Below are 14444 nucleotides of genomic sequence, written 5' to 3' on the forward strand. Positions count from 1 at the left end.
TTTAGCCTGACCCAGACCAATCTAAAATAGCCTAACTGCTTCTGGCATCTGGCCTGCTCATATCTAGCTAGCTACCTCACAAAAGCAGATATCAAGGCATCAGGAGTAGAGTAGAATTTTTAGAAATGGAGGTGATTGTAGAAAATTCTTGAAGTTTGTTGATAAAAGGACTCATTGGGATAGGAACAATTATTAATGTATTAAGAAGGATAAAGAAGGAGTTATCTCTCCATTTTACTCCCCATTGAAGGCCACCAAAGTGCAATAAGAGGAGGGGGAAAGGCAAATGAAACTCGTGAAATTTCACACTTATCTAAAATATTATATAATTACAGTGACTGGTAATCATAAAGGACTTATAGTTGATTTTAAGCATTTTAATAACCCCAGTAAAGGGTAGTAAGTAAAGATTTATGAGATAGCCTAAGACAACCAACTTTAGAAGATAAAGCTATATTGTAAGATTTTAAAGAAGTTAAGAAGTTATTGTTTCTGTAGCCAAGAAAATGCTTTAGAGAGTTGGAAGGGCAGTTATACATGGAGTGCATCACCATAAAATAAGCTCCACAGAAACAGTATTTTCAATTAAGTGCAACTGACTCATTTTAAATTTTCCTGATTTCTACAGAGAAACAATTTTTTTCTGTTAAGTATCTGAATTTATAAAATTGGCTGGAGTCTTCAATCTGCTTTCATTTTCATCCTTTGGCCAAGTCTTTATTCCAAGTGTATACATAGGCATTTTTATAATGAAAGTCAATGTAAAAATGTAATAGCATTATGTTTTACAGCAAGTGTTCTCAGAATTTATGTGTGTATGAATATATAGAGTTTTTTTTCTGAGATCCACTGACACCATGCTCACTACATTTGCCAAAAAATGGCAGTAATGAGAATTCAGTTCTTTAAGGTACTGTACATTTAAAATGGGGTATATTATTTCCATTATTAGCAATGTTATTATAAAGTATTGTTTTCCCCCTTCAGATGTGTTTATCTCTTTGAGCCTGTCATTAGAATAGTTAGAAGCTGCAAAAGACTCTATTCTCTACTTTTAGAAAAAGTGATGAGAGGGAAAAAAAGTTCTTGTGTGGGCAAGAGAATCCAAGAGGAACATTGTCATTGGGGCCTTTTCTGGTATGAAGAAAATTAAGAATTTCTATTCTTGCTTTCACTTCCTGTAAACCCCAAAGGAAACTCCTGTTTTGGTACAGTTCCACCTGCTTATTTCTTTTGTGGTCCTGTAAGTAATTCTGTCTTTTAAGCTGATCTCTGCCTTCCCTTTGCTCCCAGGATAAATAAGACCACTTGTAATATGCCCGAGCTGACAAGCATATTCTTGTTTGTAAACCTGAAGCATAATGTAGGAGAGAAACGATCATGTATGTGTGTATAAAATCACACTGGTGTGTGCAGAGAAGAGAAAAGGTAACTGTGTTTAGGATATGTAGGGGAAAAGGAACCGCTGACACTTAGGGATACTATTTACTTAATGAGACTAAGTGCCTCGGTTCCTCACCCATCCTCTCTTCAATTTGAGGTCTTTGAAAGAGGCACCATTGCAGTTGTCAATTTGTATACAAAAGGAGCAGAATTCAAATTCATGTTTTGATTCTGGGTAGGATGATAGTTACTGGGCAGTGTTGTTAAGAAAGGGATCATATTTCTTTTGGGAACATGTACTATTGTAGATTTCTTTCCTTCTTTCCTTTTAGCATAAAATGACAAAGATTATAGAACTAGCATTGAATGGATCTATAGATACTATCTCCCGAGAAATTTTTGACATACCTTTTCTCTTAGAAACAATGAAATAGTGTTTTTTTTTTCTTTTGAGCCCCTTGAGAGTTTTGAGCCACTTAGAAGGGAGGCAGAGCCCTTACCCAGCAACTAAACAGATTAAAATCTACCTTTAAAAAAAAAATATATATATATATATATATGTATGTATGTATGTATTTGTAGAAAAGATGCCTTACTGGACGGCACCTGTGGCTCAGTGGGTAGGGTGGCAGCCCCATATACTGAGGGTGGTGGGGTCAAACCCGGCCCTGGCCAAACAGCAACAAAAAAATAGCCAGGTGTTGTGGCAGGCGCCTGTAGTCTCAAGCTACTTGGGAGGCTGAGACAAGAGAATCGCCTAAGCCCAAGAGCTGGAGGTTGTTGTGAGCTGTGATGCCACGGCACTCTACCAAGTGACAAAGTGAGACTGTGTCTCTTAAAAAAAAAAAAAAAAGAAGAAAGAAAAGATGCCCCCCTGTATTGTGCAGTTTGGACTCTTAACTTACAGCCTTAAGCTTTCCTCCATCCTTGACCTCCCCAAGTTTTGATATTATAGGTAGGAGCCATGGCACTTAGGCATAATCTATTTTTATAGCTATGTTGGGGAATATAAGGATTATTTTAGGATATAGAATTTAAGATTGATTTTTGGGGTGGCTCCAGGCTGAGATCTGTCTTAGCAGCCCATGTTGCTTTTGAGCACCAAGTCCAGGGTAAGCTTGAGACCACTCAAAGTTTATTGTCATTGTTTTGGGAAAACCATATTTCAAGAGCTTTTAGTAATTTCATTGATTTTTTTTGTCCCCTCCCAGGGGACAAATGCCCTGCTTGTAGTATATATGTCAAGAATTTTTGCTAAGCATATAATTATATATCTGTGAATAAAATTACACGATCGTCTACATACTGTTTGGCAGCCTGCTTTTTATGCTTATGTTATTGTAGATATCTTTCCATGTTGGCATTTATAGATCAGTATAATATTTCATTATAGGGATAAAGGGTAGAACAATGTACTAGTTACCAATTATGGATATTTTAGTTGCTTATTTTTGGCTATTGTAAGCAATACTTAAGTAAACGTCCATGTGTTTGTATATACTATTACATATACACTGTCTTAATTGGACCCTTATTTGATTTTTTTAATAGGATAAATTTAAATTCTTGAAAGCAAATGAGTCTCTCTGCATTAGATCTACTTTCATCTATAAAATATTTTGTAAACTCTAGGTTAGTGAAGGTCAATATTCTTTTTTTTTTTTGAGACAGAGCCTCAAGCTGTCCCCCTGGGTAGAGTGCCGTGGCATAGCTCACAGCAACCTCCAACTCCTGGACTCAAGTGAGTCTCCTGCCTCCGCCTCCCAAGTAGCTGGGACCACAGGCGCCCGCCACAACGCCCGGCTATTTTTTTTTTCGGTTGCAGCCATCATTGTTGTTTGGCGGGCCCGGGCTGGATTCGAACCTGCAACCTTAGGGGTATGTGGCTGGCACCTTAGCCACTTGAGCCACAGGCGCTGAGCCAGGTCAATATTCTTGATATTCTTTTCCATATCGTAAAAATTGTAGCTTTGATAACTTCATAAAAGAGTGTATTGATCATATACTGATGATGGTACATATGTTTATTTGTAGTTAATATAATATTTGTGTTTTCATTCAAATTCAGAATTTTGTAGTGCCTAAAGTATCCATAAACTGTTTAATCTCTTTAAATTTGATTTCACTAACATAACCTCACTGTCTGCTGTTGTCCATGAGAAGGCATTATTGTTGAAACGAGACAGACATGGACTTGAATCCTAGCTTTATCTATTAATAGCTCTGTGGTCCTACCAAATGATTTAATTCTTGAAACCTTACATTCCTCATCTATTAAATGGAAATATCTGCTTCAAAATTTACTGCCAAAATTAGCAGTAAATATATGCAAAACATCTATCTCATAGTACATGCTCGATATAGGGTAGTGATAATAAAGTTGATAATAAAGTTGAATTTTCTTATAAAATGCAGAGTGTTCATTATCTTTCATTTCTAAGTATTATTCAGTCCATGGTCCATCCAGTTCTAATTACTGTTAGGATTGAATTGACAAATAGGTAGAACCATTTAAAATTTTGTCTCATAGATTTTAGTAGGAATCTTTCAGTATATTATTTTGTTCTCAGACCCTCCTTCTAAAGTTAGGATACTTAGGAGATTTTTGTTTGCTTATTTGGTTTTATTTTTCTTTTATTTCAGCTTTTATCAGGGTACCACCATTTTCTTTTTAACATATGTCATCTAGATAAGACTGATTTGCCTAGTAAGTAATGAATGTGAGTAGTTGACTGGACAGCTAATTTTGTTGTTATTTTCCCTACTCTACTTCTGTGCATGATGACAGCTTGTCTTGATAACTGGAAATAAAAACAAATAACAAAACAATTCTTATGTCATTTTAGTGGTTGGTTTGGCTTCTGTGTTAATGGATTGATTTATTTAAATTTTTGGTAATTAGTCATTTGTAATTAAAAACCTCACAATAATTTAATTTGATTTCTATTTTCTTAGACAAATAGTTTTTCATAATCTATTCTGAGTCAAAAGAAGAATTTGGAGAAAACCTTTGTTTGAAAAGTGAAAAAAGTTACCAAGGCAACCTGTATATGTTACCAGCACGCTGATTAATCATCTCCAACATTAATCACTGTCATCAGTTATTACAGGAAGATGACTGCTGAACAGTCTACACTATTATCATTCCATCATGTTTCTACAGATCTATTTAGTACAAAAGTTTTATTGTACATAGTCGTGACGATTACAACATCAAACCTAAATAAAGAGGCAGAACTTTTATAATATAGAAAGTCATGAATTTTCTTTTTACATCTCTATTTACTTGATTTATTGATTTGATAAAGCCCTATGTTTTACAATGAATGCAGTTTTCACATTGTGTTTTAAAAAAGGCAAGGTTGGTAGTTGACTACAGTTTATAGTTTAACCAGTTTTTTTCATTTGTATTGTATGAAGGAGGGGGAAAGCCAAACCATAGTTTCTTATGTGATTTTAAAATCCTAGGTCAAATAACCAGTTCAATGTAGTACCATTGCTAAAGTTTTAAAAAATTAAATTGATTATTTAGCTATATGTATAACATACATTAATATATGTTTACTTTCTAGTATGCCTGATTATTTTACATTATGTTTTCTTTGAAAGTTGCTAATATCTTTTTTAATTTTTTTTGGAGACAAAGTCTCAAACTGTTGCTCTAAGTAGAGTGCCATCATCGTATCATAGCTTACAGCAACTTCCAACTCTTGGGCTCAAGCGATTCTCCTGTCTCAGTTTTTTTTCTATTTTTAGTAGCGATGGGGTTTTACTTTTGTTCAGGCTGATCTGGAACTCTGGAACTCATGAGCTCAAGCTATCCACCAGCCTCAGCCTCCCAGAGTGCTAGGATTATAGGTGTGAGCCACAGTGCATGGCCTATTCTAGTTAAGAATTAGAGTAATTTTAATAGTTTTTCATTATTTATTCTGGAATAGTAAGAAATGGGTACACTACATACTAATTTTATGTGTAGAAAAGTGAATATTGACAATTCAACCATCCCCCAAAGTACTACTTAATTTAGTTGTCTTAATTTTAATAAAGATTTTAATTGTTGTGAACATGAATATTCTAACAGTTAAGATTGCAGAATTAGTAATAGAAGTTTTATGATGCAGAACTTCAATTACAGTGAATTTGGATCTTTGTGTAAAAGTATACCATTGTTAAACTCCTTGTTCTCTATTTTAAAAATAATAATTTTCAATTGTAAAATATTTTTCTGTAAATGGCATTTCCATGTCATATTTTGAACCATGTTTCTTACGGTCTCATAAATAAGTTGTTCTGGAATAGGATGACATTAAGTGTGATTTTCAGTACTCATTAAATAAACAGTAACTTTCGTTAATTTGGTTCAAGTAGGAATTAGAACTTGCATCTTTTGTCATTCTACAATAAGGGAAAAGGATAAAAATTCTCTGTTACACTTGAAAATTAAGTTAAAAGTTTTTATTTTCTACAACCTGTTATATTCTTTAGAGTAAAAAACATTCTTTAGTGGAACCAAACTTTGCAGACTTTGCTTTTGGGGAGAGCAAATTGTTTCAGAATGAAAGACCTCAATAAAAATTAGATCCTGCTATCTATTTTTATGCTAGTCCAGCTATATAGTTCTGTTTGCTGAGTAACTGTTTAGGTCAGACTATTAAACCATTTAATATGGCTTGTACATTGTGTGTGATAAAAGGAATCCAACTGTGAATTTGAGTGTATTAAATAATCTTCAGGAAGTTCCACAAAGAACATTTCAATGCCTTAAAACTTGCAAGAAGGCATGTTTGTTGCAAACACATTTGCTTTGCCTAGGTTTTGCCCATCAGGTTGAAGAAATGCTAATCTTGTTGCATTCAGCAGCTGGGTTTTTGCAATATTCTTTTCCTTCTCCTAGGGGTTAATTAGCCTTCTTTCAAAATGTGGCCTATTTAGCTGTAGATTTGCATGATTCAGCTAGAGCTGGCTGTAAGAAGCAGAACCGTTAACAGGCGGGTGTGTCCAACTGCTTAATTAGCCAGAATAAAAAGGTCCTTTGTCAAACAAGCATCTGTTGCTCATGACACACCTGACAGCCACATTAGGCAGGGATGACTAGACTGAAATTGTGCGTGTCTCTCCTGTAAGAATATACAGCTTATTTACATATGGGCTGCATCATTGACAAACTGCAGGGGTTTATTTAGCTTATCAAAATGGATTAATGTGACTACATTTGTGACTGATAAACAAATATCACTTTAAAGGAGGCTGTGAAGGAACCAAACTAACTAAATTACTCCCAAACATAAACAAAACACCAGAAACCACTGCTGGATGAATGGAAACACCTCGGATGTCCTCATAAACTATTATGCTGGGAGTAAAACCAAACCTAAAAGGGAGCATGCTAAGACACTGCTCTCAGGTGATCCTCCTTACTTCACAGAAAAGTTGGAAAGCTTCCAAAATACTGTGACTGTGTCAGTGGGCTTAAATGATCTCTTCAGCAAAATTTGGCAGGCAAGTTATACTCCTCAAATATGCTTTAACATTCTAATTGACTTGCTGTTAAATCAGAATTAATCATTTAAAATGCCTCTGAGAAAATACTTATTAATTGGGTTTTATTATGGCCTCAAGAAAAAGAATGCTTCCTAATATACTTTGGTGTTAGAGACAGGTTGTCTGTCCATTGTTATTGGAAATGTAAATCTAATATTGTGAGTTAAGAACATATATATATGTATGAAATATACATACATATTTCACATCGTGAGCTTTAGAGTCAGAGAGACCTGTTGATTGAATTCAGGATATTCCTTTTACTAGCTGTGTGGCTTTTGAATAATACTAATCCATTTGTGTCTCCCTTTCTCATCTCTTAAGTGGGAATAATAATACTTCCATTATGGGGCTCTTCGGAAGATTAATCTTAAGTACTTACGTTGGTGCTGGCACCAGGAAAAGACTTATTAATTGAGATCCAACTATGATTATGACCTTTTGGGACAATCTTGGGAAGCGATGCGATTGAGATACTGTCAAGTCATAGGGCTTGATAAAGAGAGACTTTCCGAAAGCCGAAGAAGATAGTGAAATCAGAGAATGAAGTTGTATCTATGAAGGAAAAATGGAGTTTCTGGTTACCTTCAAAGGATTCACAAACTCAGATACTCATAGAAGCCAGTTCAAGTGAATAAGTATAGCCACTTAAATATCTTGCCTTATAAAACATATAATATGGGTTCCTTTTTTAAAAAGTTCATATTTTTCTTGAAAATCTTGTACAGGTTCCTAACTTTTAAAATGTTGGCATCATTCTGAGCCAAATAAGATGTGTCTGTGGGGTCTAATACAGTTCAGAGGAGAGTAGTTTCTAAATTAATGCCTTTTAACTTCTGGTAAGTTCTCTTATGTGGTTTATTGGAGTAAGAATTTTTTTTAAGGTAGATTTAATTTTTAAGGAGAACTTCTTTACCTTTTTACATGTATTTAATCTAAAACATATGCCAATGTATGGTTCATGTGCCAAAAATATGTAGACTGGTCTGCAGTGTGATATACAGGTGTGTGAGCAAGCTTCAGTCAAGTTCCCAGCCAGCACTAGGAGGAAGTTTAACTGTGAGTGACTGTATTGTAAGGAACTCATCCACCTGTGCTTCAGCAGTTTAAAGGAGAAGCCATAACTGCCATTCCTGTCTTCCTCATCTGTATACTAAACTGACAAAGACCACTAGCCACGTTAGAGTTGGCAGGAGAGGCTGGGAAAACCTCACTGAAGATGATATCGGAACATCTGGTTTATTTGCTCTTTGCAGATAAGCATTCCATCACTCTTACATGGATTAATCTATTAATAAATTAACACATGAAGCATTTAGAAGAGTTGTCAATCATTGTTTAGCTGTTATTGCTATACATTTGTGTGTACTAAGGTTTATTATGCTTCTGTGGGGTTTTTACTAACAAAAGAATGAGAAAATGCTCAATCACCTAAAGAGGTGCTAATGTCAAAGGTTAGAAGGAAAATTAAGCACAGATCCATAGTGAAAAGGCCCAGTCCTGATCTGCTCCAATCACCTTGATAAGGCTCTCTCTTAATACTTAGGACCTTTAGTCTTCTCATTTATAAAATAAGAAGAGTGGATTTGATGTCTTCTAAAATTGACAAAACATGCTAACAGGAGTGAATTTTCTGCTTGCTAGAACTGAATATGCTCAGAATTTTCTTAGGGAAAATTAATGTTCACCATATTCTTCATAGACTTAAACCATAATTCAATATTTTCCTTAGGCTACCAATTAAATACTGTTCTCCCCTACACCCCTCCCCACAGGGGAAAAAATTGGAAATCTGGTCCTTGCTCAATAGCAAAGAAATTCATATTTATTTTCATATTTTATTGAATATATAAGTAGCAAAAGGGGATATGAAAGCCAGGAAGCCTGAGAAAGCATACTTGTTACAATAAATGCTGCAAAATGTAAGAGGTTAAGGACCCCCAAATGAGGAATTATTCCAAGACATGAACGAAAGGAATAAGAGTCCAGGTTCTGTCTGGGCAGTGTGGCCTTTATTTCACTTGGGTGCGAGCGGGCTGAATCTGGAAAAGATGTCAGTACGTGGGTTAAGGTGAATGGGAATATAAGAGTTTGGTGGGATAGTGATTGGTGCATTCCGTTTTTCCTGGGTGGAACATTCACGTACTCATTCCTTCATGGGCGGGAAGTTTCTTTGGGGGCAGGTCCCTACGTTAGGCCCTATCAAAATGTAATCCTGGTTTTGTAGGTTTGGCATATAAGAACGGAAAAATGTGTCATGTTGCATTTTGAATGAGAGAGTAAAATTTCATGTCTTTGTGTGCAAGTCTTATTTATGTGATTGTGGTCCCCCCATCTTTCAAAAGATAGCCATTTTTTTTTTTTTTGCTATCTTTATGTAGACTATAATTGAATTTTGATCTTGGTACCATATACCATAGGCAGAGAAAATTAGTGAACTTGATCTTCTTGCTAAGTTTAGGTAAATCAGTTGATGTTTGGATATGCAGTATTTTTTTTTTTTTTTGTAAGATCATCAAATGGTAAAAGGATTGCAGAAAGGACTTTTCTAAATCATACTTCAGTGACATCCTGACAGCCTACGTTCTAGACACATAAAAGTGTCTGGAAAGTATAGTTCATGACATGTTTACATCCAACTGGGGTTTCTGTTCTGAGGATTGAATATAATAATTTTGAGCTATAGTTTATAAGGGGATTGAAACAATTTGTAACATAAGACTTAAGGCAGGTAGCTTTCAATGAAATTTAACCTTGATAGTCTCGGGATAAGAGGTACTAATGGGGACTTTTTAAAGTTGATTATTATTTTTCTGAGTTTACAAAGTAGTCAAAATGACTATTAACATCCATGAACTATCATGACAGTATGTTGAGTTAAAAGATATTGTGAGAGTTGAAAGTCACAGTATCGGATATTAAGTATAATAAGCTAGTGATGAGAATATTTTAAACCTTATTTTTATTTTAATATATTTCAGAGACCATCATGCAGACATCAGAGACCGGGTCGGACACAGGTTCGACAGTGACTTTACAAACATCTGTGGCTAGTCAAGCAGCAGTGCCTACACAGGTGGTACAGCAAGTACCAGTACAGCAACAGGTAAGGAGCTGCTGCTCTCAGAGAAGATGCTATTACTTTCCCTGTGTTGACTTTCCACCATAGCAGCATCCAAAGATTGTTTGGACTTTACTTTCTTAGCCTCATTAGATGCTAAGATAGGAAGAGTTCATTTCTTAGGTTTCAGCAAATGGCTCTTGACTATTTCCTGGATGTGTTAGGCTATAGGGAAGCAAAAATATTCTTGCTATAATCCTTATTCTAAGAGAGTCTCTTTTGACTCCTAAACAGAGTTAATTTTTCTGACTTAACCACCTTTTAATTATTATTAATTTTATTATTTTCTTATTGTTTGGGATTCATTGAGAGTACAAAGAATTAGGTTATACTGATTGCATTTGTTAAAGTCGGTCTTATAATTGTACCTCACCCCGAAGAGCTGTGCCATACATCCTGATCCCCATCTCCTTCACCCCCTTCCCACTTGCTCATCCCCTCCCCACTTTGATTACCTCATCTACGGCTTTCATATTAGAACAGAATACATTGGATTCTTTCTTCTCCTTTCTTGTGATACTTTACTAAGAAGAATGTGTTCCACCTCCATTCAGGTTAATACAAAAGATGTAAAGTTTCCATCTTTTTTAGTGGCTGAATAGTATTCCATGGTATACATATATCATAGCTTGTTAATCCATTCCTGGGTTAGTTGACATTTGGGCCGTTTCCACATTTTGGGGATTGTAAATTGAGCTGAGATAAATAGTCTAGTGCAAATGTCCTTATGATAAAAGGATTTATTTTTCTTCTGGGTAGATGCCTAGTAATGGGATCGCGGTATCAAATGGGAGGTCTAGCTTGAGTTCTTTGAGGATTCTCCATACTTCCTTCTAAAAAGGTTGTTATTAGTTTGCAGTCCCACTAGCAGTATAAAGGTGTTCCCTTCTCTCCACATCCACACAAGCATCTGCAGCCTTGAGACTTTTTGCTGTGAACCATTCTCACTGGGGTTAGGTGATACCTAAGGGAAGTTTGATTTGCATTTCTCTGATTATTAGGGACAATAAGCATTTTTCATGTTTTTAGCTATCTGTCTGTCTTCTTTAGAAAAGGTTTTATATGTGATTGTTGAGTCTTTCTTTGTTGATTAATTTGAATTCTGTATATATTCTAGTTATTTAGTTTTTGTCTGATTTGTAATATGTGAACATCTTTTCCCATTCTGTAGGTTGTCTGTTTGCTTTGGTTGTTGTTTCCTTTAGCTGTACAGAAGCTTTTCAGTTTAATTAAGTCCCATTTGTTTATTTTTGTTGTTGCAATTGCCGTGGAAGTCTTCTTCATAAAATCTTTCCCTAGACTGATATCTTCAAGTATTTTCCCCACACTTTCTTCAAGGATTTTTATTGTTTCACACCTTAGATTTAAATCTTTTATCCATCTTGAATCAGTTTCATAAGTAGTGAGAGGTACGGGTCCAGTTTCAGTCTTTTACGTGTGGTTATCCAGTTCTCCCACACCATTTATTGAATACATGTTTCTTTCCCCAGTGTATTTTCTTATTTGGTTTATCAAAGATCAGGTGGCAGTAGATGTTTGTTTCATCTCATGGTTTTCTATTTAGTTCCAAATGTCAGTGTCTCTACTTTTGTGCCAATACCATGCTGTTTTGATCACAATAGCCTTATTGGATAGCCAAAATTCTGGCAGAGTAATAACCACAGCCTTGTTTTTATTACTAAGAATTGCTTTGGCTATATGGGGTTGCTTCTAGTCCATGCAAAATGAAGAATTATTTTTTCTAAATCTTGGTAGTATGATGATGGTATTTTAATGGGAATTGTATTGAATCTGTAGATTGCTTTGGATAGTATAGACATTTTCACAATGTTGATTCTCCCCATCCATGAGCATGGTATGTTCTTCTATTTGTTAAAATCTTCAGCTGTTTCTTTTCTTAGGGTTTCCTAATTTTCTTTGGATATTCCTAGGGATTTCATTTTTTTTGAAGCTACTGTGAAAGGAATTATGTCCTTGATTAGGTTCTCATCTTTGCTGTTATTGGCATATACAGAGGTACTGATTTGTGGACATTGATTTTATATCCTGAGACATTATTGTATTTTTTGATCACTTCCAGGAGTCTTGTAGTTGAGTCTTAGGGTTCTCTAAGTGTAAGATCATATTGTCAGCAAAGAGTGAGAATTTGATTTCCTCTGCTCCCATTTTGATGCCCTTTATTTCCTTCTCTTTCCTGATTGTATTGGCTAGAACTTCTACCATTATGTTGAATAGTAGTGGCAACATGGAACCTTGTTTGGTTCCAGTTCTAAGTGGAAAAGCTTTCAGTTTTACTCCATTCAGTATAACTTAAGCTGTAGGTTTGTCATTGATGGCTTTGATAAGATTAAGAAATGTGCCATTTATGCTTAAATCCTTAAATGTTCTAACTAGAAAAGGATGCTGAATTTTATTAAATACCTTTTTCTGTGTCTATTGAGAGGATCATATGGTCTTTGTTTTGGCTTGTGATGATATGGTGAATTATGTTGATGGACTTGCATATGTTAAACCAGCCTTGCATCCCTAGGATGAAACCTACTTTATCGTGATGAATGATTTTTTTAATGTATACCTATAATCTGTTGGCTAGGATTTTACCAATAACTTTTGCATCTATATTCATTAGTGAAATTGGTCTGAAATTCTCCTTTTCAGTTGGATCTTTTCTTAGTTCTGGTATCACGGCAATGTTTGCTTCATAGCATGTGTTAGCAAAGGAATTCCTTCCTTCTCAATTTTTTGGTATTATTTCTGCAGTATGGATACAAGCTCTCTTCGAAGATTTGATAGAATTCTGGTACCAGGGCTTTTTCTGATTGGAGATTTTTTTATTTTTTTTTTTTTGATCTCATTTCTTGAAATTAGTCTGTTGAAGATTAAATCTAGGGAGAGGGTGTGATTCCAGGTATTGATCCATTCCTTTACGTCAAATTTCTGGGCATAGAGTTTCTTGTAGTACCCAGGAGATGAACTCTTCTATCTCTATGGCATCTATTGTTATTTCCCCTTTATCATTTCTGATTGAGGTGATTAGAGATTTTACCTTTCTCTTTCTAGTTAATCTGGCCAAATGTTTATCAATTTTATTTATTTTTTTCAAAAAATCAACTTTTTGTTTTGTTAATTTTCTGAATGATTCTTTTATTTTTAGTTTCATTAATCTCTGATTTAATTTTGGATGTTTCTTTTCTTCTGGTGTATTTAAGCCTAGATTATTCTTTTTTCAATTTCATAAGATGGTTTGTGATTTTTTTTGATGCACTTTCTTTCTGTTTTTCAGGTGTAGGCATCTAAAATGATAAATTTTCCTCTCAAGACTGCTTATGCTATATCGCACAGGTTTTGGTAACTTGTGTCTTCATTTTTGTTTTGCTTAAGCAAGTTAATGATTTCCTCTTTTATCTCTTCTGAACTCAACTATCATTCAGCATCAGTTCGTGTAATATCCATGCCTTTGTTTGGAGTTGAACATTGTTGTTGCAGGTTAGTTCCACCTTTATTGCCTTGTGGTCTGAGAAGATACAAGACAAAATTTCAATTCTTTTGATTTTCTTGAGTTTTGATTTGTATTTTAGGATGTGGTCCATTTTGGAGTATGTGCCATGGGCTAATGATAAAAATGTATATTCCTTAGCCTTGGAATGGTGTGTTCTGTATATGTCTATTAATCCCATTTGTTCCAGGGTTACATTTAAGTCCTTTGTATCTTTGTTTAGTTTCTGTTTAAAGTATTTGTCCGGTTCTGTCAGAGGGTGTTAAAGTTGATTAAGTCTAGGGAGAAGGTGTGATTGCTGGTGTTATGGAATATCATATTGATCAGACCCATCAAAGTCTGTTTCATAAATCTGTGAGCATTTAAGTTGTGTGAATAAATATTGAAAATTGAAATGTCTTCTTGTTATATTGTTTCTTTGACCAGTATAAACAGTCCATCTTTGTCTTAACTTTAGTTACTTTAAATCTGCTTGTATCTGAGAATAAGATTGTAACCCCTCCTTTCTTCTGATTTCCATTTGCTTGAAATATTGCTTTCCATCACTTAATCCTGAGTCTTGATTTGTCCTTCAAAGCTAGGTATGTTTCCTGGAAACAGCATATGGATGGCTTATGCTTTTTTATCCTGATATCCAGCCTTTGTCTCTTCAGTGGTGAAATCAGACCATTGACATTTATTCGGAGAATTAATAAGTATGGTTGAGTTCTATTCATCTTGTTTTGTGAAAACCCATTCTGTAGTTTTTTTCCTTTGCACCATTGTAGAAGCTAAGTTTTGACCTTTAGCTTATGGGAGTTTAGTTTGCTGGTGGTCCATTGTGATGGTCAGTGTTGAGAAGAGATCTAAGAATTTCCTATACAGGTGATCTTGTTGCAAATTTCCTCAGTGTTTGTATATCCA

The 14444-nt window shown here is 34.9% G+C and overlaps 1 protein-coding gene across 1 annotated transcript in view; it reads left to right on the forward strand.

Annotated features, from left to right (window-relative positions):
• Nucleotides 1-9905: 9905 nt before the first annotated feature.
• RFX3 (regulatory factor X3) overlaps nucleotides 9906-14444 on the forward strand; it is a 160355-nt gene continuing 155816 nt past the window's right edge. Inside the window, exon 1 of the mRNA XM_023508836.1 lies at nucleotides 9906-10030. Within this exon, the coding sequence (XP_023364604.1) occupies nucleotides 9914-10030 (117 nt within the window). The 5' untranslated portion in view covers nucleotides 9906-9913. The remainder of the gene's footprint in view (nucleotides 10031-14444) is intronic.

This window comes from Otolemur garnettii, unplaced genomic scaffold (genome assembly GCF_000181295.1).
Source record: "Otolemur garnettii isolate 467f Iridium unplaced genomic scaffold, OtoGar3 scaffold00006, whole genome shotgun sequence".
In the NCBI taxonomy this organism is placed as follows: domain Eukaryota; kingdom Metazoa; phylum Chordata; class Mammalia; order Primates; family Galagidae; genus Otolemur; species Otolemur garnettii.